General features: G+C 56.3%; 3 protein-coding genes across 21 annotated transcripts in view; 1 reads left to right on the top strand and 2 right to left on the bottom strand.

The window, feature by feature from the left end:
• Nucleotides 1–8: 8 nt before the first annotated feature.
• CAMTA2 (calmodulin binding transcription activator 2) lies at nt 9–15,756 on the bottom strand. Of its 13 annotated transcripts, none has more exons than XM_036836350.1 (23): nt 15,600–15,756; nt 14,220–14,314; nt 13,889–13,992; nt 13,442–13,509; nt 13,224–13,359; nt 12,553–12,639; nt 12,139–12,292; nt 11,657–11,791; nt 10,167–11,107; nt 9,299–9,425; nt 7,471–7,605; nt 5,753–5,868; nt 4,941–5,125; nt 4,560–4,638; nt 4,190–4,412; nt 3,706–4,007; nt 2,418–2,614; nt 1,981–2,164; nt 1,703–1,774; nt 1,567–1,587; nt 1,214–1,401; nt 955–1,029; nt 9–855 (listed from the first exon to the last, which is right to left on the bottom strand). In XM_036836350.1, exons 2-23 carry the CDS (start codon nt 14,248–14,250, stop codon nt 792–794), a joined length of 3,624 nt encoding a protein of 1,207 aa, XP_036692245.1. In that variant the 5' UTR covers nt 14,251–14,314; nt 15,600–15,756; the 3' UTR covers nt 9–791. The 13 variants fall into 13 exon arrangements, with proteins under 13 accessions (XP_036692245.1, XP_036692246.1, XP_036692247.1 ...); XM_036836351.1 differs by having other exon boundaries at nt 12,553–12,624; XM_036836352.1 differs by lacking the exon at nt 1,567–1,587.
• Nucleotides 15,757–16,013: 257 nt separating this feature from the next.
• Nucleotides 16,014–23,488, bottom strand: part of INCA1 (inhibitor of CDK, cyclin A1 interacting protein 1) — an 8,219-nt gene continuing 744 nt past the window's right edge. For 2 of the 4 annotated variants that reach the window (XM_036835856.1, XM_036835857.1), the window contains exons 2-7: nt 21,004–21,091; nt 18,195–18,308; nt 17,919–17,958; nt 17,447–17,640; nt 16,778–16,943; nt 16,014–16,544 (exon numbers count right to left, since the gene is read on the bottom strand). In XM_036835856.1, the coding sequence (XP_036691751.1) occupies nt 16,398–16,544; nt 16,778–16,943; nt 17,447–17,640; nt 17,919–17,958; nt 18,195–18,308; nt 21,004–21,091 (749 nt within the window). In that variant the 3' untranslated portion in view covers nt 16,014–16,397. Of the gene's footprint in view, nt 16,545–16,777; nt 16,944–17,446; nt 17,641–17,918; nt 17,959–18,194; nt 18,309–21,003; nt 21,092–22,489; nt 22,883–23,488 lie in introns of those variants that run through there. The other 2 variants (XM_036835858.1, XM_036835859.1) reach the window with 2 other exon arrangements.
• Nucleotides 23,025–23,488, top strand: part of KIF1C (kinesin family member 1C) — a 22,412-nt gene continuing 21,948 nt past the window's right edge. For 2 of the 4 annotated variants that reach the window (XM_036835855.1, XM_036835851.1), the window contains exon 1: nt 23,025–23,167. The gene's annotated coding sequence lies outside the window, so the exon portion shown is untranslated. Of the gene's footprint in view, nt 23,168–23,326; nt 23,431–23,488 lie in introns of all 4 variants that reach the window. The other 2 variants (XM_036835852.1, XM_036835853.1) reach the window with 2 other exon arrangements.

Below are 23,488 nucleotides of genomic sequence, written 5' to 3'. Positions count from 1 at the left end.
AGGCTGGCTGGTGCAGCGATGTTTAATGGCAATTCGTAGAAACCAAGCCCATGCACAAGTAGAAAGTGCTCGTGGAGCCGGCAGGAGGCCCCCGCCGCGCCTGGAGCCACAAGCCCGGCCGTGCAGCCCTCCCTGCGGCGCCTTAAATAGATTCTTCACTATACTCTGTATGTTACATTATGTACAAGCCCCCTCCCCTCGGGGACGGGGCGGGACTCCGCAACGCGTTCCTATATACACCCCCCTTTGGCCCGGAGGTTGGTGGTCAGAATCTGTCGGGGTGACGGGGGAAGACAGGGCAAGAAAGGGAGGAAACAGACGCAGACATGCGGAGTCGGGGTGGGGGCACGGTCAGCCCTGAAACACGAGGGGCGTGCGCGTAGCGAAGGCAGAGTTGGGACCGAGGCGGATACATTCAGAGACTCGTCGAACAAATAAATAAGGCAAGTCAGGAAGGGGCCGAGGTGGGTACAGGCAGGGAGGGAGCTGTGGAGAAGGGGCAGGCAGGGCTCCGGAGGTCACAGCTGAAGATGCAGGTATGTGGGGCGTGGGTCTTCTGGAGCCAGGGACTAAAAGAGGGGGGGCACGACCCGGAGGGAAGAGGAGAAGGAGCCGGGGGTGGGAGAGGGAGTTCAGCACTTCGGAGGGGGAGGGGGTGGAGACCGAGGACGGGCTCCAAGAGAAGTGATGGGAAAGCTGCCGACAGGGGGCTCCCCCTCCCCCAGAGAGCCCTGTCCCTGTTAAGACTGCAAGAAGCGGCCCCCAGGGTGATGAGAAAGGCAGTGGAGAGGTCAGGTGGCCAGTCCGGGTTGGGGAAGCCCTTCCAGCTCCTGGTTCTGCTTCAATTCCCTCATCCTGCGGAGAAACAAGGAAGGAGTCAGAGGAGACCCGCAGATCGGGGAGGTGGGGTGGGGGAGGTGGCAGGCCCAAATCCAGTGAGGGAAAGGGCAGCACCTGTGCCGGCAGCGCCGCAGGAATCTCATGATCTTCCGGGCTGCCTGGTCCTGCTTCTTGGTGAGAAAGGAGCCTCTGGTGGAAGAAAGAAAAGATGAGACCTCCCACGACACTCAGGCATCCCCTGCCCTCCGCCCCTTAGGGACCCTGGCAAGGAAAGGCAGGGGGGCAGGATGATGAGTCGGGAGTCCACGGGCAGTGGGCATGGACACAGTGGGTGGGCAGAGAGGGCCGAAGGGCCGGAGGGCTAGCGCCGTACTTGTTGCGAGCAGGCAGGGTGCCCGTGGGCCGGTGGGGAGGCCCGGGCCGGCGGCGGTAGGAACGGTAGTGCTGCTGGATGAGCACCGCCGCTCGGCGGCTCTGCTGAAACCGCTTCTGTTCATAGTAGCTTCGGAACTTGCTCTGGATCAGGATGGCCGCCTGGGTCATCTTCTTATAGAGTGCAAACTGCAGGAGTGGGGAGGAGGGGCAGGGGCTGAAATGGACAGAGACCCAAACCCCTGAGGGTCACCCCCAAGTTCAGTTGATGCAAGTCTATTTCTCTAATCCACACGCTCATGGAAAGGCTGAATCATCACAGACAACCTCACACCCAGGTCTCACGCCTAATACCTTGAGTGCAATCCAGGTCAGCTTGTGGAGAGAGAAGGGGAGTTAGGGCTCCGGCAGCATTCTGGATGCTCTGGGCTGGAATGGGTGTGTGTGGGTGTGGGTTGGTGGGTATGCTTTCAAGAGAAGACGGTCTCACCTGCTTGTACTTCCGGTAACAGCGCTGGATCACAGCTGCTGCTACCTCCTGCTGCTCCTTCAGCCGCCGGCCCTAAGGGGAGAGAAGGAGGTCTCAGCACTTAACCGCCCACCTAACGGACATCTGACCTGCCCTTCCAACTTGCCTGGGGTCCCCTGACCCTTCACCCCATCCCAGGCCTGTGTGGATGACTGTTGTCCCTCCCAAAGTCCTGGGAACCTGTAATCTCCCCACTCAAGATTGTGTAATTCATCCCCTGAAACGCCCAGCCCCCTGACCTTGTACTTTCGGAAGGCCGTCTGGATGACTCGGGCTGCCTCGTACAGTTCCCGCTGCTCGTGATCCGATAGGGTCAGCAGGGCAAAATCACTCTCCATCTTGCCACTGGCGGATGCAGAGAGAAACTCTGCCCAGGAAGGTGCCGGAGGGATAGCCAGGCGACCCCGCTCAAAGGGCAGTTCACTGCAGGGACAGGGAGAAGGGAGGCCGTGGGGCATCTGAAGTCCCTCTTCTCCCACCTGGAGACTGCTGTGAAGGCACAGCCCCAGCAACAGAGCCTGCAGAGTGACTTCAGAACTCAGCAGCCAGTGCCAATCCCCTTTTGAAAGGCCCTGGGGCCTGAGCCAGGATGGAGCTCTGGCCATGAGGAAGCTTCCTCCCTCCCTCCCATGTTCCTCTGAAGAAGGATGTGGAGGCTTTGTCCTGAGCTGGTCACCTGGGAGGGGCTGAGCTGGGGAAATGGTCCACATTCTCCAGGTAGCTGGCCAACCAGGACATGGTCTCGCTGAGCCCCACGGCCCCTGTCCGCTCCCGCATTGGGGCTCCGGCCTCAGGCAGCCCGACAAAGTCCTCCCGTTTAATCCGCTCTGGTGTGGCTTCGATGATCTGCTTGGCCAGTGAGATCATGTCCACCTGCATGGAGGAGAAGCTGGGTGAGCCTCAAGGAGCCCCGACTGCCAGCTGTTCCAGCCCGTTCCGGCCAAGGCCGTAGCGTCAGTCCACTTTCTATCTTGTTCCTCCTCTCAGCACCAGACGATGAGGCCTCAGGGATGGCTGTCCCTGCTAACCCTGTCTTTCTCCGCCAGTGTTCCAGATTCATTTATACTTCTTGAGGTCCCACTCAGGAGTACAGCCCTCTGTGTTGAGGCATGGAAAACATAGGCTAGGAAGGACATATACCACATGGGGATTCAGGAGCTGGGCAAATGAAGGGCTTACCCTTCCAGGCTGACTGCCCACTGTCCCACCCGGCCTGCCCCATGCCAGCTCCCACAGACTTGGCCATGCCCGCCACCCCGTGCCACGCTCCAAGAATCAGCTCAGAGCCTGCCAGTCACATGACACCCTATTGAATGGCTCCAGCCTTGCCTTTGCTCCAGGCCTGAAGCCTGCAGCACTTCCTGCTGGCCACGCATAAAGCAGCCTACCTTGTGGAACTGTCTACATTTTTTGTGCTCCAGTGCTACCCAGTTAATCCGTTAGCCTCTCTTAAGCAGATATGTGCCCAGTCCTAGCGGAGGATTGTGCTGCTGCACTTGAAAATTCACTCTCTCGTGTGTTCATTCATTCCACAAGACTCTCTTAGCTCTTACCCTGTGCAAGCCTCCCCACCCCACCCCACCCCCGCCCCCTTGCCCCAGGTCATTGCCAGATGCTTCCATCTTGCCAACCTCTCTGCGCCTCACTCCTCCCAACTTCCTGCCATTGCTCTCGTTCCCCAAGAACCTTGTCCCTTCGTGGATCAACAAGTAACCCCTACAGCCCAGCTCTAACTGAAGATATTCCCCAGAATTTTTAACCTCGGATGCCTCATGACTCTGAGTCAAAGCTCTGACAGGAGCTAAGCAGAGGGTAACTTGCCTGTCCCTAAATGAGGGTAAAAATGGCCCCTTCTCCCAAACTGCAGCCAGACTCTGATTCTGTTTCATGGAATGGTCGGCATCACCCCACCCCGCGCCCCACTCTACTTCTAGCCCTCGTAATTCCATCAACATAAGCGGTACCGGGATCACATCCACAGCTGGTGGGCTGTCAGTTTCCTCTGGAGCAGCCCCACCATCTGGGGCTGGTGGGAGAGGAGGCGGTGAGGGTGGGGGCCCTTTGGGATTGGTGGCTTCATAGTCCATGAGGAGTAGGGGGGCCTCTGGGGCACCAGAGGAGAGCCGGCCTGGGACCATCTCCATAGTAATCTCAGAGGTTGGCAGAGGAGCAGGGGGAGGACTCCCATCCGGGGCACTAGAATAGGCTGATGTGACGGAGAAAGTGCCATCCGATAGCTCCGAAGGCGAGGAGACGCTGCTCAGACCTGCGAGGTGAGGGAAGGGGGTGAGGACAGAAGACGCCACCTGCCCCCTTGCTGCTCTCAACCTCCCTGGCCTTGCTGCTCTTACTTCCCAATCCCCGCTGCCTCCTCTCGCACTCTGTCTCCCACCCTCTGGCTTTCCCCTGGCCTGTCCTCCCACCCACAGTCCCCTCTTAAACCCTCACCAGTGTCTGGGCTGGAGGAGGGTGGCGACAGGGCAAGCGGGGGCTCAGCTGAAGCTTCCTGTCTCTGAAGTTCCTCAAGGCAGCGGGCGAGGCGCACGTGACCCCGGGAATGAGCCACGGACAGGGGCAGGCGGCCCAGAGAGTCGGGAATGCTCAGTGCCTGTCTGTTCCAACGGAAAAGGAGCACGGCAGCCTCCAGGTGGCCCAGGGCACAAGCCCACATCTGAGGAGAAGAGGGTGGAGGTGGAGGTGGAGGTGAGGCCTGGGGCCCGTCCTCACTCCTCCCCTGTATCCCTCAGAGGATCTTCCCTTTGAAGAGCCGTTCCCGTTTCCCATTGCCCACGTGCACTCAGGAACCCAGCATCCTCACCAGAGGAGTGCAAGAGAAATGGTCCACGTTGAGTGGGTCAACCTCTTGCTCTAAGTCCAAGCTTCCGGTCTCCACACTCCTGGAGGGTTTGGGAAAGGGACAACAGGGTCCAGTTAGGGAGAAAGGGCGCCCAGTAGGAACTTCAGAGTCGAAGGGACTGGGAAGCACTAAGGTCAGTGGGATAAGCAGTCAAAGAGATTAATAAATGTAAGGAGGTCAAGAGGTCAGCGTTGTAAGTCTGGGGACATTAAAACTCCCCCAAGTGCAAACCCTCTTCCAGCCCCTCTTCCTTTCCACAGTGACCCCAGCTCCCATGGCAGGGCTCCAGTTCCTCCTCAGTCCCTGGGCACCCCCGCCCTGCACCCGCTGGCCCCGGCTCACCGCCACTGGCTCAGGGTCTCGATGAGGCGGGCGTAGCCCTGGGCAGCGGCCAGGTGCAGCAGGCTCATGCCCCGGAAGGGGCTTCCATGGGCCAGACGTTCAGGACCCCTCCAGGTGGAGCGCGGGATCATGCTCTCTACCAAGACTACCACCCGTGCCTCGAACCCGGGCCCCTGGCCTTCATCCTGTGGTGCACACACCCTTAGGTAGAGACCTGAGCATCCCCAGCCTGGCATGGCCTTAGCCACCCCGCGCCTGTCCTCTCAGCTTCCAGTTCTGCCCTCTCCCCACACGTCCCAGTCTAGGTTCCCACCACTCGGATCTCTGATGGCCCATCAGTCCTCCCAGTTCAAGTTCCTGGGTGTCCCCTCCCCCCCCACAGGCAGCTTCCTCCAGGTGCCAGACCTCACACCCACTTGCCCATGTTGTGCCTTCACTTTGGCTCAGATCAGTGCCATATCCACAGATGACCTCTCCCCCTCAGAACTCAGAGTCCTCTCCCAGCCTTCTTCCCTCCGAGACCTGGGACCCCCAGAGCACTGAGCCCCAACTCCCTGGATCCCCTCCCCCACCCTCTCCCTCACCTCCACCCTCCGTCAGGCCAGAAATAGTCTGAAGCCTGTCATGCCAAGAGGGTGCCCAGAATAGCCACTCTTGCCGCGGGGCGGGGGTGGGAGCAGGATGACGTCAGGGAGCAGGGAGGAGGACTGGCTGGGGACCGGAGAGCGAGGGGAGTCACACACTAGAGCCTATTTCTACAGGAAGACCCTCCCCCTGCTCCCTACCGTAGAGTGCCCTCCTCATGGAGGTACCTGAATTGGAGGGGCATCAGGACCCTGGTAGGGGGCCTGCCCAGCTGCTGCAATCTCTGCCATCCGCTTCTCCATCTGCTCCAGTCGCTCCAGGATGGACATCCGGAACTGGTTGTCTGAGAGGGAGTGGACATGGGGGGCTCAGTGGGCATAGTCTAGGGGATGCTCTGGACACCAAAACTGGACCCTGTTCCAGAGTCTGGGTGGTGAAGACACAATCATATCCTTTCCTCCTCTCCAAACAACGGCCCTTTACCCACCCATCTTCTGAATACAGCCCCCCAGGACCAGTCCTCAAACTAGGGGTCTTCATACTATCCATCGACCTAGGACCTGAATCCAGAACCAAGACTGTGTCCTTGAAGACACAGACAGTAGGACTCCCCACAGGGAATCCAGCCCTAGCTGCCCCAGATCTCACACACACACACACACACACACACACACACACACTCCCAGCCTTCTCCCAGGTGGACAGTTCTGTCCCTTCTTGCCCCAGACACTACCTCTGTAGTGGGCTGGGGCTCAAGGACTCCAGGGTCCCTCCTCTCTGTTAACCACTGCCCCAAAGAGCTCAGAGACTGTGATTTGAAAAGCACCACCCCCTCCTCCTGGCCCCTCGCAGCTGTCCACAAAGAGGATGGCAGGGAGGGGAGGTGACAGAGATGGATGGCCACGTCCATTCCTCCTCCTCCTCCCCCACCCCATGCACAAATGCACACGCGCACATGCACACATCCCAAGCTATATCTGTTCCCTCCTGAGATCACACAAGGACAAGGAGGGGAGGCAGGAGGGGATCAGAGCCATGGGGAAACAGAGAAACCGGTGCAGGCTGGGGATGTTCTGAGATGCCAGGACAGAAGGGCATGAAGGTAGAGAGGGGACAGTGGGGAGGAGGTGGAGAGGGATGAGCAGAGACTCAGGTGTGACAGGAGAGTGTGGAAGAGGTAAACAAGGAGAGGAGAGAAAGGGCAAAGGAGAGCTGGGGGATGTACCAAACAGGCGATAAGGAAGAGGGGAAGTTAAGACAAGGGTCCAAGGAGAAATGGAAAGAAGAGGGAGGCAGGAGACCCACAGGAGAGATGGTAAAGCACAGATTAGACAGGGACAGGAGGAGACGGAGACAAGCAAACCTTGAGAAAGAAGCAGATGCGGAGAGAAACAATTCTGAAAGCCACAGGAGGGATAACCAGTAAAAGGGACAAACACAGTTCTGGATTTAAACAAATACACACACGTACACGTGTGTATGTATGTGCACCTCTGTAAGAAAATATATTAAAGGTGGTGTATGTTACTGAGCAATGTTATAGTCAATTTTCATTTTCTACTTTGTGCTTTTCTATAATTTCAAAATTTCCTATAATAAATGGCTATCTTTATAATTACAGGGGAAAATGATAAGAAAGTTTCAATACGTGTTTAGGTACACGTATACACTCATGTGTATTCCGTGTATGTTGCTCTAGACCCTGTCGCTGCCCCTCCCATCCTTTGAGATGCAGAGGACAGGACAAGCACTGGGACAAAGCTGGCTCCAAGATTTACAGGGAAGAGGAGATGAAGGAAGTTTGCTGCCTCACCCAGAAATGACCAGTGAAGCGGGAGCTGGGAAGAGTGGTAAAGGAGGGGCAAGGCAGTGGCTGCCTGAGTCCTGAGGGGTCTAGGAACATGACATGCTCAAAGGTTGTGGGGGCAGAGCGCTAGGTACTCACCGTCCAGTGACAACCAGTCAAGCTGAGTACTAGGCAGTGACAGGAATCGGCGGGCTCGATACTCAAAGAGCACAGAAGCAGAAAGGGGTCCCTCCCGCCCTGCCACCTGCAAAGACACCAGCCCAACCTCATGGGCTGGGAAGGGCAAGGATCAGCGAGGGGGCTCTCTTTCCTGGGCTCTTTCTCTGACCCCTGTGTCAGGGTCACAGGTGATCATTTCACATCTACCTCCCCTACTCCCCCTGCTGTGGGCCCCAGAGGCTCCTGGCTTCAGTGGCCTTGGCACTAACTGGGGAGGGATTCCCTTCATTTGAGAACTTAATACCTACTATAGGCCAGAGACCCCTTGGATTCTAGACCCTGTACTTAAGGATGTTGTTGTTCAGCACCAAGGTATAGAAGCAGAGGATCAAAAAACACCTATACTTATAAACAATTTGATGATGGTGAAATCTCTTGATTCCCCAAGATCAAGGTCCAGAGGTCATAACCCTGTTACTAAGATGTGGGAAAGGAATTAGCTGCTCACCAACAGAGTCTAATAAGAGCTCTTTCCCAGGGTCTCAATGTCTATAGCCTTGAGAATGAAACCACCAGGCCCTGGCCCCAAGACCAGAAGCTGAGACTCCCAATTCCTAGCTTCTCTGGTCTCAGCCCCTCTCCTGCAATCCAGGGCTGCTGAGACTGGGGGAGGACACACTCATAGACAGCAAAGCTGTCAACCTGTCACTCTAGTGGTCCTTAGGGTCCCACAGCAACATTGCTGAGTGCTGGGTAAGGGGCAAAGTTGGTGGCAAAAGGGCAGAGATGAGCCTTGGCAATGACATCTAGACCGGGGCTGTCCAAAAGAACTTTTCCTCAGTGATAGAAACATTCTGCATCTGCACTGTCCAATAGGGTAGCACTAGCACATGTGGCCACTGAGCACCCAAAATGTGGTTAGTGTGATGGAAGAAGTGAATTTTAGGGCTTCCCTGGTGGCACAGTGGTTAAGAATCTACCTACCAATGCAAGGGACACAGGTTCGAGCCCTGGCCCGGGAAGGGCATCCCACATGCCAAGGAGCAACTAAGCCCGTGCACCGCAACTACTGAGCCTGAGCTCTAGAGCCCGCAAGCCACAACTACTGAGCCCACGTGCCACAACTACTGAAGCCTGCGCACCTAGAGCCCGTGCTCCGCAACAAGAGAAAGCCATGACAATGAGAAGCCCGTGCACCACAATGAAGAGTAGCCCCCTCTCACCGCAACTAGAGAAAGCCCGCGTGCAGCAACGAAGACCCAACACAGCCAAAAAAATAATAATAATAATTAATTAATTTAAAAAAAAAAGAGAAGTGAATTTTAAATTTTATTTAATTTTAATTCATTTCAATAGGCACATGTGGCTAATGGCCACCATATTGGACAGCACAGGTCTAGAAGCCAATGTCCTTCAGTCCCAAGACTGGTTGGAGGAGACCAACATCTCTCCCTTCTCATTCTCCCAAGAACTCCCTGGATTGGAGCCAGAGGGCCTGGACAGACATTAGAGACTCCTTGGGTCAAATGCCTGACCTTACAGGAGGGGAGGCCAAGGACCTAAAAAAAGAACAGACTTACCCAAGGTCACCAGTCAGCTAAGAAGTAGATTTCTTAGACCAGAACTAGACCTTCTGACACCTAAGCTCAGAGTCATCTGCCTGCTGGCGGACCACAGGGCTCAGCCCCAGGACTGGATGAGGTCCTTCCACTCTCAGCAACAACCCAACACGTTTGTTCCCAGTGCTTCCTGGAAGTCCTAACTGTCCTATCTTAGTCCCTTCCCCTACCATTCCCAGCCCCCATACCGGGACAGTAGCAGCGTAAGACACCAGGCTGGACAAGGGAGGCTGGCACTGCGATATGATCGAAGACGCAGGAGTAATGCTCGGCGGCCTCTGTCCAGGGTCCAGTGATGAGCACCTTGACCCCACCCTGCAGACGGAAGTCAGAGAGCTGTGTGACTGGGGCTCTCTCTGTTGATTAGCCCTTCACTCACTCACTCATTCATTCATTCAGACCCTGAGAGAGTATCTACTGTCCTCTGTACACCCCTGGGTCTGGGGTGCAGGGATTGGACAGGACCCAGTGGAGTGAACTCAACCCACTGTCCCTTCTCCCCACACTCCTGTTCTCTACCTGAATCTGCCAGAAATGGGGAACTCATTGCCTCCCCCAAGGCTACCAACCCATTTGCAGATAGCTGTCACTGGAAGGAAGTCCTTTTCTCAGGCCCCCTCTGGACCCCCACTGAAGTTCCTGCTTTCCCTCCCTGGAGCAGCAAAAAGCAGAACTTCTCCACTGCTGAACACAGTCTTTCAGCTTGCCAAAGTCTGCAATCACATCCCAGTTGTATTTTCTCTTCTCCAGGCTGAGTTGTCCCAGTCCCTCCCCGGCCCCACCCCACCCCACCCCACCCCACCCCATGAAACAGTCACCAAGGAATGAAGTCCCCTGGGGCACTTGAGAGACTCATGCAATCACAATTCACAGGTGGAAGGAGGAGGGAGGGAGAAAGGGTTAGTCAGAGGGCCTATGAAAACAGGAAAGGAGCTACACTCTACGAAAAATAGAGGTTGGGAAGAGAACTAAGCAGCCGTGGGAATGGAGGGAAACTAGGTCACAGACCACGGGGTAAGAGGGATGCAAGAGGGAGGAGAGAAGCCTGAGACTCACCTCAGGGTAGGACCACTCTGGGGAGAAGTCTGTGATGGTGCTAAGAGCAGGAGAGAGCTGGGGGGCTGGGGCAGGGCCACTCGGAGCTTCGTCACTGATGAGTTCTCCCATGAGGTCAGGGAATGATGAAAGACTGAAGGGCTCCAGTTCACTGGCCCCACCAGCTCCTCCAAACAAGGCCTCCCCTCTTCCTACTCTGCCCGATGGCTCCAAGGGGGAAGGTGAGGGTGCGGGTGAAGGAGGGGGTGAAGGTACAGGTGGGGCAGCCCCCTGGGCCTTGAGCTCCTCCCCATCGTCATCATCTTGAATGAAGAAGCAGTTTCCTCTTCTCCCGCCTGCTCTGGGCTGTGGAGGGGGACCCCGAGCAGCTGCCTGGGGCTCCAGGGCAGCAGCGGGCTCTAGGGCAGGACAGGGGGTATGGGCGGCCTCTGTCTCAGGGAAGTCTGGGCTTACCCCCTGCCCTCCTCCATATGTCTGGCCCCTCTGTGGGCTGTTGAGAAAACGATCCGGGTCAAAGGCAGGGCTGGGAGGAGCTGGCGGGGCAGAGGGCTCAGAGCCTACGACTACAGCCAAGCTCATGGAAGGCCTAGGATCGGCCTGGGAAGCCAAGTGCCTGGTGGGCGTCAAGCCCCCAGTTCGCTGCTCCAGTCCCGTCAGGAGGAGGATAGCGGTGCCTCCTGTCGAAGAACCCCCTCGGGAGGTGGGAGGGCTAGGTCTGATCTCTAGGGGTTCCGCAAAGCCGGAGGAAGAGGAGGAAGAGGAAGAAGAAGATGGGGAGGTATGTGCCTTGGGGAGCTCTGGGGGAAGTGGGGCTATCAGTGGAGGGGGTTCAGGGGGATGGGGATGGGGGACAGAGGTCAGGGTTAAAGCTCGGGGCTCCACTTTGGGAGAGATGATGCGGTGTTTCGTGCTGCTGCATTTGTGGGTAAGGCTCCCAGAACCTGCAGTGGAAGGGGTGGTGGGGAGAGAAGGGATACGACACATCTTTCTCCAGCCTTCCCTTACTGGAAAGCTTTCATGCATTTCCTGAGATGTCACTAAATACCAGAGGTGCCATACTGATTATGGCCACTGGGAGGCGGCAGAAATATTTCTCCTCCCCCTCCCTCCCCCTGGAGGAGCACTGCAGGAGAGGATTGAGGGCTTGGCAGAATAGCTGAGAGAAATAGGTAAAGGCATAGAAAAAGGACAAAAGAACAGAAGCAAATGGGTACCAACTAAGAATAAAGCTAAGCCTGTGTGTAAGTGGTAGTGCTGGGGTGGCCAGGAGCTGCTATATGAAGAAAGCAAATAGAGAGCCTGGGCTGCCAGGAATCAAGTAAAAGGAACTGGGCAGTGTGCAGATGGGAAGGCCTCTGCTCATCTGGCCCATCTTTCTGGAACATGCAAAAGACATGCAAATAAGCATGCAAATCCCAGCTATCCCCCCTGGTGTGAGTAAGGGCAGCACACTAGGAGGGAGGAGGGTTCCAAGGTCAGGGGTCACTAACCAAGGCCCCCACTGCAGAGACAGGCATGAGTTCGGGGTGCAGGCTTGGTCGGGTGGGTGTCCAGGATCTGCTGCACCAGCTGCTCTACAGAGAACTCCTCTGTCCCGTTCCCACAGCTCCACTTGATGCCATGAACTAGAGGAGAGTTGGGGGGAAGTGCTGTGGGACCCCCACAAAATAGTCACCAGGGAACCTTAATGGCTCTTCCAAGCACCTGAGATGCTCTAAGACTTCTGGCCGGGTGAACAGAGGCCAGCAGCCTCAAGACGGCTCTGACCTGTAGCTCACAGCTGCCCTCCATATTCCAACACCTTAGATCACATCAGGGACCCTGGTACCCACCCACCCACCCAGGAAAGACCCCTCCTGGCTTGGGGGGAAATGGTCACCCCACAGACTCCTGAATATAGAACCCTGGTCCCTTTGGGAGCTCCCTATGTCCACTCTCCCCATTGAGAGCCGTCCTAGCCCTGCTGCCTTACACATGGGCTTCAGCTGTCCCAACAGCTCCTCCCGGGACCACCTGAGCCACTCTCGACGGTCGCTGCTGATGGAACAAAAGATGGGGCTGCAGCCCTTTCCACAATCCTCCAGGGCTGGGACGTTCAGGTAGTGCACAAGGACGATGTCAGGGTTCTGAGAGCACAAGGGTACACGCAGAGTGCTATGGGGTCCTGCTGCCCAGGGGTTCAGCCTCCTAATCCTCACTTTCTTCCCAGCCACCCCCAACCTCAGCCCCCAAGTTCTGGCTCTCTCCATCCCCAAACCCCTTTCTCTTCTTCCCAGTCGCCTTTTCCCACTCAGAACCTAGTCATCCTTCCACTTCATTCTTGCAGACCCCCACCTCCCTCAAAGAGCCAGGTAGACTCTGTCTCCCTGAGCTCTTCCATCCTCACCTGGAGCAGCCAGTAGCAGCGCCGATGGAATGTGGGGACGATGGAAGAGTGAACGTAGCAGCCATAGAGACACTGCCAGGAGACAGGCTGGGGTGGGGGGAGGGCTAGTCTGCTCCCCAACTCTTCCTCTGTTCAGTCCCTTTGCAGGAATCCCAATCTTTCCACCAGTTCCACTTTAACCCTCACCCACCCCCACCTATTCCCCACACCTTTCAAATCCCAGCACCCCAAGTCACCCCGGGACGGAGAGGAGGGAACAGTGGGGCCAAGGCCTTACAACAAGGACCAGATTTGCCATATGGGACTATCCAAAAATCAGAGAGCATGGCAACAACACATCCAAGATGAGGAGCAATGATTTGAGAGAAGAGAAACCTGTGCTTAGAGGGTCAGTACTCGGACCCCTGCGGGAAATGCAAGAGAAGTAAGGGGACTGGGCATCTGTGTCCTCCAGAGGGAGGTGTGGCCTAAGTCCTGGAGAATTGGGTCACGGAGGGAAATGGGAAGCAGCAAGTGGGCTAAGCAACCACCTAGCGGATCCAAAGTGAGTGAGAAGGGAAGAGTGACTGGGAGGGTGGTAGACAGAGAATGTCACCAAGCCCTGGCAGGGCTGGAACCCAGCTAGTGGGGAGAAGGAGGGCCAGGGCAGGTGAGCTGGAGGCCTCGCTTACCTCCATGCCCTGGACCTTCAGCTTCATGTGGTCCTCTCGGGTGGTCTTCCCGTCCTTCCGCTTCTTCCAGAGGTAACCATCCTTCCGGTATTTCACCTTCTTGCGGTTGTAGAGGATAATAGAGCCGTTCTGAGGCCTGAGGAGGGAAGGATTGGCCTTGAGTTCTGTGTACAGAACCCAGGATCTCTGCCACTCCCCACCTTCACAAAATTTCTCACCTTGTCTTGGGTGCACAGGATAGCCACTCATCATGCTTCTCGAAGGTGATCAAGTAGGATGCAATCTCCTGCAGGAGAAGAGGCACTCAGGTGGGTATCCCCTTTCCAAAGTCTCAGGCTGGCCTCCTGGTCATTCTCATCTATACCTCGGGGATAACAACAGCATCTGCTCTACAGCGTCCTTGGAGGACTGAAGGAGATAATACAGGACGAGTACGGAGCAGAGTGCTTGGTTTGTAGGAAATACTTTGTAAGTGGTAGATAGTATCTTTACACAGGTGGATATGCCAAGGAGAAGCAAGCTACTACAAGATGCAGGGCTTTATACCTCTCCTATGATCCTCAAAGAGCCTAGAGAATGTCGACAGGCACAGCAAGACCCCCATTCACTCTCCTCCAGCCCACCAGGCCCTGCTACGCCCTAATCCCCCAGGCTCCCTAGAAAACCTCATTTGTATTCCACCGTAGCCGCTCTGGAGGCAGCAGCGCACAGCGAGGAAGACACTCCAGCAGCTTCTTGGGTAGAAAGATCTTCAGGTGGTGGCTGTTCTCTAGAGGGGATGAAAGGGAGGACTTAGTGTGCTGCTCCTGATATCCCTGTGATAATCCAGGGGAAAAGGGCCAAATCCAGAGCATGGGGCGGGGTGGGGTGGGGCAGGGTGGGAGGGTGGGATGAAATGATGACAAGGAGAGCAGAGATCCAAGAATTAGAAGGTCACCACTACTTGGGGAGAAAAAAAGGCTGTGCCCAAACTGGGAACCTGGATTGTGAACTTACCAGCAACCTCAGTGGTGTCCTTGGTATTCATGGTGAGGGCTCCAGGGGGCAAGGTCACCCCCGGCCTGAGGGGCCGGGGGGAGGGGGAGTCTGTGCTGGGAAGGGAGAGAACAAGGTCATGGCAGAAGCCTCCACACTATCCAGGATGAGGAGGATGAGGTGGGAGACCAGGTACAGAACTGGGTCGTGATATCTAAGAAAGATGAGGAAGTGAGAGGAAGGGGCTGGGCTATGATGTCAGAGTACAGCCAGGGAATGGAGGAGAGGGAGAACCCAGACATGGTGCCAGGAACCAACACGAGTGGGAGACACAACAGAACAGAGTAATCAGGAAGAGACTGGCAGGGTGGGGGAGGGGCGAAGGCCGGCGGGGCTGGCGTTGGGCTCTTGCGAGTCTGGGGCTACGGTGGGGTCAGGTCCTGGGGCTGGGACTCAGAACATCCGGTTCTTGGAGGATGCTTTGGCAAATGAGAGCCTGGATGCTGGGGGGAGGGCAGGAGATCTAAGTCCGGGTGGAGAGCTAGGCCTCAGAAGACACACCCTGAGCTACTTCTCTATTTGATTTTTTCGAAGGGGAAGGGCATATCTGACAACTGATCTTAACCTACACCCTTCCCTCCAGATTGGTCAGGGCCTGGTAGAATCTGGGCTAGACACCAGGACCCAGCTACCCACCCTCAGGACAACCCATCCTCCATCCTGAGGCTGACAGCCCTGTGCACCCCGCCGCACCTCTCTCCCCAAAGCCTCTGTCTCCCTCGGCCTCCAGGCCTACTCTACCCCATCTACCACTCTGGCTCCAGCCTGAGCCCCCACCCTCCTGGGGGAACCGATGGAGGCTGGAGGATGCTCTCAGCGCGGGCTCCACCAGGTGTCCGGGGATGGGGAGGGGGAAGAGGCCCGTCCGAGCTCGGCTGTGAGCACTGGAGCCTGGGTTGGGGTAAGGACTCCGCCCTAGGGCGCAGGTGCGCAGTCCGGGATGGGGAGCCGGCCAGGGTGAGAAGCGGGCCCGGGGGCGGACCCCCCACGGCGGGGCGGTGGTCCCCGGAGACGCTCCGAGGTGGGAGGATCCCGCCTCCCTCCCGCACGGAGGGATGTCCTGCAGGAGATGCGGAGCAAAGTCTGCGGGCGCGTGGCGGGCAAGGGGCAGTGCGGGTGCCGGGGTGCGGGGGTCCCCGGGACGGTCCGGCCCGGCAGGTCCGCCGTGGGGCCCTGCGCCGAGCTGCGCCCCCTGGCGCGGGGAAGGAGGACGGAAGCGGGGAGTGGGGGCGAACCGGGAGAGGGCCGGTGGTCCCCGGCGCGGCGCACAACGTCCGGACCGGTGGAGCTGCGCCCCCTGGCGCGGGGGCGGAGAGGCGGGCGAGAGGCCCCGGCTCTTACCTCCCGGGGTCCCGCGGGTGACGGCGGCAGCGGCCATTCTACCCCACACCGACCCCCCCCAGCGCCGGCTGACAGCGGCGTCCAACGTCACTGCGCACGGGGCGGGGCCTCCCAATTAAGGGGATGGGAGTCGGGACGACAACCTGGGGTCAGCACACGTGGGGCTCTGGGTGGGGCGCTGGCTGGAGGGACTCGGCTTCCAGGGCCCCGAGCCAGGCGGAGGGACGGACTGCCGGGAAGTCCCGGAAGGAGCAGCAGCGCTGAGGGGCAGGATGCGGGGTCCCGGAGGCGGAAGCTGGGCCGATTGACGTGACCTCGGCCGGGGGAGTGGGGCGCGGGCGGCCGGCAGCTCTGGGCGGGGGACGCTGGAGCCGGCAGGACTTTTTTCGGGCACAACTCCTTGAATTTGGGGGACACAGCCCGACTTCATTTTAGCGGGGTCCTCACGAAGGTGAAAGGAGCCCTCCCGCCCCACGAGCCTCTCCATCACTACTTCGCGGAGAGAAAGACAACTCCAGGCTCAACTTGCTTGCTTTTTAATAACAGAACAAGAAGAGAACACAGTGGCAGGGAGCCGGCCTGCGGGACGACAGGCCTTGAGGAGCTCCTGTGAGAGCGGCGGGTAGAGATGGGAGGCCAAGGGAGCCCCGTTCGTGCCTAGTTCAGAGGATGGGAGAGGAAAGTGAGAAAGGTCAGGGAAAGGGGGAATGCCTTGATGTCAGAAATGCTGGAGATTCCAGCGCCCAGAACTAGTGGGCCCTGGAGCACGCTAGCATCTTGGGCGTGGGCGGTTTCTCCTTACTCCTCCGACAGCAACTCCACCCCCCAGGGATTGTAAAGGGGGTCCCTACTGGTTGTGACAGTGCTGAAGGAGGCCAGAGAGCTCGGCCGCCCGGAGAGACAAGACCCCTCCTGGCCCAGGGGACTCCAGGGAGACCAAAGCAGCTGTAAGAATGAGAAATTGAAGGAAAAAAAAGGAAGAATCAAAAAATAGGTCTCTCCAGATTTCCTAGTCCCCAAACCCAGGCACTCCCAAGTCTCTGGCTCTCGTCTACTTTATTTTTGTTCCTCTCAAATCCAGCTATCCAACGTGCCTCTTGGCTCCCGCTGTCTCTCCACGCAAGACGAGGCATCCACATCACCCTCCACCACCCCACCAAGTTCCTGCTCAACCGTACCTGGGCCCTGCCAGGAGCGAGGAAGTGGTCCTCTTCCCGTGGAGAGTTTGCCCTCTCCTCTTCCAGACCAGGGTGTTCGGTGGTGTTGGGGAGTCCACAGCCGTCGTCGTCAAGCACCAGGGGCTCAGATGCAGCCCTAGAGCTGCCCCACTGGGCCTTTTTCAGTCTGTGGAGACTTCAGACTTAGGAAAGAGGTGTCTGGAGGCCAGGCTTCCTGTCTCTCCATTCTTCACCTTTCTGCCCTGAAATACTTCCTGCTGGGACCCAGGAGTGTTGTCATCTGACTTCCAACTCTCCACTCCCAACTTTCTGCTCCCCTCAGACTGAAGTATTTTCAGTCCAGGGGCTCAAGAGGTGACCTCTAGCTCTGCACTATCCTCCAGTTGTATGGAGTGCTTTCCTGTCTTCAGTGTATCCTCCAGTTGTATGGAGTGCTTTCCTGTCTTCAGTGACCTGGTTTCCACTCCTTTCAGCTCATGTGGCTCATCCCCCATCCCTTAGTTCCCTCCTCATTCCCATACTATAGAAATTTTGCTTCAATCTCACCAAGACCATGGCACAGTCCCAAACAACCTCCAATTCCTTCAAAGCTCTCCACCTCTTCTTTAGTTCAAACCGTCCTGTCCCCATACCCTGTTTGGCTCCCGGAGCCCAAATGTCTCTCCTTACTCATTGATGATTCTCTGTCGCCTCCTTAGATCCTCCAGGTGATAAGTGACAGCCCTTACCCGGGCTGGGATGCCCCCAGATCCCTGCTGCATTCCCGCCAAATGTGGCCTCCTTCTCTTTCTTCTGCAGAGCACCTCAGGGGGTGGGAGCCCTTCGGGGGGGTACAGGCCAGGCTGGGAGCAACCAGTGGCTCTCTGTGCCAGAGAATAGGGAAAAGGAGCTAGAAGGCAGAACTGAGTCTCTCAGGGGAGCTGGGACTGAAATAGGGAGTCAGGGGTCTTGGGAAGCCCAGATCACAAAAACACAGCTGTGATCTGGAAAACATGGTGACTGATTCATAGGAAGGAGGGCCTGGTCAGTGCACTGGCTGGGGGACACCAGAGGGAAGGGGTAATAAGGAGAGCTGGGGATAGGATAGCAGTGGGTGCAATCTTAACATGAGAGGTGTCAAAGGGCAGAAAGTTTGTCATACCAGCAGGGGTGGGATGTACTGTTCCTCCATCCAGGTGGGGCTGTGAAGCACAAAAAGGGGGCTAAGTACAGAGAGAACATCCCCATCCATACTGTTTCTCTAACAACCTCTCCCAACCACCTATTTGGCATTAGGAGCTAAAATGTCCATCAGCTGGTGGGGCAATTATCCCCAGACTAAAGCTTATTGCTACCATAAGGCTTTATGGTAGTTTAAAATTGTAGAGCTTCCCCTCCCTACCTCCAGTTAATCCCCATTTTCTCCATTTCTACCCACCTGGGCCTTTGACTAAGGTTCTCCCAGAAGGTGTCTCCATAGCGCTGGGCCGTCAGTCTGAGGCTCCGGGAAGGCAAGCTGGGTGGTGGAGATCGGCTGACCACTCTGGAACACCTGAGGTGAGGACAAGGTAGGCTCAGGTCTGGCTCTTCCCTTACAGCATCTACTCACTCCAGGAATTTAGGAGTCTTATCTTACAACGGGACCATACAGCTGTCCAGGCTCCCTCAAGCCTTGTCCTCCCTTATCCATTTTAGCTGAGGAAGGTGGTGAGGCCTTTTATTTGAAAGGAGATTGGAGCTGGAGTGAGCATGGAGATTAGCAACTGTTTGAGCTTCAGATCTCGCTGAATCTCAAACGAGTACACCTCGCAACCAGGGAACATCATATTGAGCAAGCAGGGCTGTCAAAGACGAAGGCCCCCACTACTCAAGTGATGCGACAGGTTCCTTTTAGTCAATGTAAGTATCCAGGAGAGCAGGGCCTCTGTTCACCCCTGCTTTATCTCCCCATCTCAGAAATACTAATATCCTTTAGGTAGGGAGGGGTGTGCAAAGCTGTTTGAGAACAGTTCTCATCACTCCTAAAGCCCCCAGACTGACTGATGTCTGCTCTCCTGCTCTCTAGAAGAGTATCCTAGGGCTTCGTCTTCGGCACTTTATCTTCTTCATCTCTATTCCTCCTTAGGTGATCTCACCCAGGCCATGACTTTATTTATTATCATCTTTTTAAATTGAAGTATAATTGATTTACAATGCTGTGCCAATCTCTGCTGCACAGCAAAGTGACTCAGTTATACACATTCTCTTTTTTAAATATTCTTTTCCATTATGGTTTATCACAGGATATTGAATATAGTTCTCTGTGCTACACAGTAGGACCTTGTTGTTTCAGGCCATGATTTTAAACCACCAATGTGCTGACGACTCCCAAATCTGTATTTCTTGCTCTGGCTCCTCCCCTGGACTCCAGACTTGCAGGTTCAACTGCCCACTCAACATCTCCTCCCTCGCCTTCCCCATCTCGCTGAAAGGCACCCCAAATGCCCAGTTGCTAGGGCCAAAAATCTGGTATGCCTTACTTCCCTCACCTCCCATATCCAATCTATCAGCAAGTTCTGTGAGTTCTACATCTAAAATACACTGAAACAAAGAAAAAAAACCCGATGGCGCAGTGGTTGAGAATCCGCCTGCCAATGCAGGGGACGTGGGTTCGATCCCTGGTCCGGGAAGATCCCACATGCCCCGGAGCAACTAAGCTCGTGAGCCACAGCTACTGAGCCTGCGCTCTAGAGCCCGTGCTCCACAATGAGAGAAGCCACCGCAATGAGAAGCCTGCGCACCGCAACGAAGAGTAGCCCCCGCTCTCCACAACTAGAGAAAGCCCGCGCACAGCAACGAAGACCCAACACAGCCAAAAATAAATTTTTTAAAAAATCATTTTTTCTTTTGGCTGCCCCACACGGCTTGTGGGATCTCAGTTGCCCAACCAGGGATCAAACCCAGGCCCTTGGCAGTGAAAGGATGGAGTCCTAACCACTGGACTGCCCAGGAACTCCCCCATAAAATACACTCAAATTTGACTACTCCTCACTATTTCCACTCCCACCATCATATTCCAGCTCATCTTCCCCTCTCTGGACTACAGAGATAGCCTCCTCCTCCATTCCCTCCTTCCATCTGAATCCCTCAATAATCTATTCTACACAGAATAATCTTTTTTTTAAAAATTTATTTATATTGGCTGCATCAGGTCTTAGTTGCAGCATGTGGGATCTTTAGTTGCGGCATGCATGCAGGATCTTGTTCCCCCACCAGGGATCGAAACCAGGCCCCCTGCATTGGGAGCACGGAGTCTTACCCACTGGACCACCAGGGAAGCCCCAAGAATAATCTTTTTAAAATGCTTATGTGAAATGATATATGGTTTAAGATTTGCTTCAATATAGTCTGAGTAGCAGGAGGCTGAATGGGTTTATCAATAAAAAGATTATCTATGTAATGATAATTAACTGCAGCTGACTAAAAAGGATACTCCAGGTTCATGATTACTATTTTCTCTACTTCTGCAGTTGTTTGAAATTTTCCATAATAAAAAAGTTGAAGAAAAAAAAAAGGTCTGCTTATGTCATTACCTTGCTTAGAACCTTTCTCCTGTCCTTAGAATAAAATTCAAACTCTTTTCAATGGCCTATAAGATCCTGTAGATCCTATATGATCCGGCCTCTGCCTGTCTGACTTTACTCCACTTTTCCCTTAATCATTAAGTTTCAGTTACGCTAACCTGCTTCCTGGTCCTAGAAGGTAGCAAGCTAGTTTCTTTCTTGGGCTTTTTTTTTTTTTTTAAACCTACTATTCCTTCTTTTGCTCCCTGGTTCTTATCAGACTGGCTCCTTCTCATTTTTCAGATCTCAATTCAAACTCACTTCCTCCTCCTCTTCCACAATCACCCTATATAAACTTGTGTCTCCAAGACGGTCTGTTTTACATTATGTTGTAGGTCTATTTTATTTTTCTCGTGTACTTATTACTATTTGAAATTATATTTATTTGTATGCACATTCTATCTCCTCCCCCTAGAATGTAAGCTCCATGAGCAGGACCCCTATGTTCTAATTGCTGAATTCCCAATGCCTAATATACAGTGCCTAAAACATTGTAGTGTTCAAAAGCAATTTGCTGAATAAATTAATAAATCACCAATCCCCTGAGACCAGGCACTGAGCTTCTTGTTCCTTATTTCCTACTCCTCTTAGAGAAGAACCCAGGCATGCAATCTTCCCTCCTCCCCACTGGGGGGGAGGACTCACTTGGCAAAAGGGATAAGGTTGTCTCCATCTTCCTGCGCTTGCATGACTGGACTGGGCTGGGCGGCTGGACTGAGTCTCCTCATTGGTGCTGGGGGGATAATGGAAAATGAATCATTCACTCATATAATGGCTGTAGGAATGAACCTGTAGCAGGTCTAGAGATTGGAAAGAAGATGTATGGGGCCAGAAAAAAAGAAAGAGAGCTGAAAAGGTATTTCAAGTACTGAACATTTCTACTAGCTGAACATACAAGTTCAAGATGGCAGACACAGGAAATGTGGATGTGGTAAAAGAGAAAAGAAAATAAATGTTCTGAAGCCAAACATACAGAGTAAGTGAAATTTACAGATGGCAGTGGAGTGAATTAACTGGCAACATGGGATAATGAAACGAAAAAGGGTGACAGGGGGACTAGATAGGGCAGAGGCATTTGGGGATAGTTGGTACAGAACTGGTGGCTGGGGTCAGTTAGAGAATTCAGGGTTGGTAAATAAACCAGGTACGAGGGGTTAATAAAAGGTAAGTGTGGACAGAGTGGTCAGTTGGTGACAAGGAAGGAGGAGGCAGTTGGGAAAGTCTATAGGTGAAGAAGGTGAGCAGAGAGGTCAGTTACACAGAGCCAGAATTCGGGACAGCCAAAGGTGACCTGACAGCCAGTGGGGGGTTGGCAGAAAAGGCAGATAAGAATGTTAGATGAGTTAGGAGAGTGACTGTAGGCAGCATAAATGTCAGAAAATTGGAAACTGTTGCAGGTGAATAAGTATTTATCCAAAGGCAACTAAGGATGGGCTGAGAAGGGAGTTAGGCGAAGTGAAGAATGGGGAGAGGAGTATTTAGAGCTGAGGTGGCAAATGCCGTAGTTAAAATCTGGCTGAAAGGGCAGATGGGATCTAAATTGGATGTCTTGGGCCAGAGCAGGGGAAGCTGGAGTAGAGGGCAGGTGGGAGCTGAGGGGCATTCAGACCTCAGGTAATTGGGTCTAGGTGGGTGACCCAGATCTATGAGGAGAATGGGCCTAAGGAAGCTAGACAGAGGACTGGACAGTTGGCCTGGGGGCAGCCAAGGCTGGGAGGGCAACCTGAGCCTGACAAGGCAGCTGAGGACCTGAGGGGTCCGGCTGGTCTGAGGAGTTGGCCAGAGCCTGGGGGTCTTGGGGGGTGGGTCCCTGCCTGGAGGGAAGGCCAGGCCTTAGCGGGCTCAGGGGACCCTTGGCAGGTGGACTGGGGCGTGGGACACAGCTAAGCCTGAAGGCACAATTGGGGGCCTGAGGAGTCGATGTGGCCCCCCAGGTGGTGGGCCCGCGCCTGAAGGACTGCCTGAGGCCCGCGGGGGGCCAGGCAGGGTAGGCAGGGGTGGCCTGGGCCTGAGAAGGCACCCAAGCCTGAGGGGACGACCCGGGCCTGCGGGGCCTGTCGAACGTGAGGGCCAGGCAGGGACCCAGCGCCCGGGTAGCCGTGCCGCCGCCGACTGCCCTTGGCCACGGCACCTGAGGCAGCTGCGCGGCGAATTCTAGAACTATACGCCGGGCGCAGAGGAGGAGCGAGGCGGCGTCGGGAGCCGAGGGCGGAGCCGGCCGGCGCCGCGCGCCTGGGGGCGGGGCCTGCGCCGAGCCACCTCCTGGGCGGGGCCCTGCGGGCGGGTCCGCCCCCTAAGCGCGCCTCCGACGGCGGTGACGTGCGCGGGTCCGGGTCCTGGGTCTCCTACCGGGGTCGGCCGCCACTTTTCCCAGCTATTTGGGCGCTGGCCACCCTCCCGAGTGCCTGCGTCCTGCTCGCCCTCCCGTGTCCGCAGCTCGGTTCTCCCGTCTCCGCCCGGTGGGCCCCGCAGTCCTGGGGACATTGCCCCTTTAACAGCTGTCCGGGTCGCTGCCTAGCCCTTCTCGGGACGGCGCGCGCCCGCCCGCCCATCCGCGCGCGCGCGCCCGCCGATCCCCCGCCCCTCGCTCCCGCCCCAGCTCGTGCTGCCCGGGCGGGCGCCGGCCGCTGGCGCCGCTACTGCTGCCGCCCCCGGGGCGCGAGTCCGCCGCCCGCCGCCCGGGGACCCGGCGAGGGGCGGGGGCAGCCCCGAACCGGCCCCGGATCGCCCCCGCTCCCGTCTCACGCTTCCCGGAAAGTTTGTCCCTTTGCACTCTGCCCCGCCGCTCCGGGAGCCCCGCCGCGACGAGGTGAGAGCTGTGGGAGAGGGGGGGTGAGGGAGGGGACGCCCGCGGAGGAATGTGCCGGGCTGGGGGGCGGGGAGCCGGGGTCCCGGTTTTCACCACCCGGCGGGGGCCGGCTGGCCGCGGGAGCCGGGATCATGTGCTATTTGTCCCGCGGAGGCGCAGAGAGGTGCCAGGCCCGGGGCGGCCGTCGGTTGGCTGGACCGGAGGACACTGTCCGCATGGCCGCCCAGAAAGGCCGGGACGGGGGCCTGTGTGAAAACTGCTGGGTGAGCAAGGTGCAGGTGGCCCTAGGCCCCCTTTCGGGTCGCTCGGCCTCGCCCCAGC

This window comes from Balaenoptera musculus, chromosome 20 (genome assembly GCF_009873245.2).
Source record: "Balaenoptera musculus isolate JJ_BM4_2016_0621 chromosome 20, mBalMus1.pri.v3, whole genome shotgun sequence".
NCBI lineage: Eukaryota > Metazoa > Chordata > Mammalia > Artiodactyla > Balaenopteridae > Balaenoptera > Balaenoptera musculus.
Note: the sequence above shows the minus strand (reverse complement) of the source record. Positions and strands in the feature narration are given on the sequence as shown.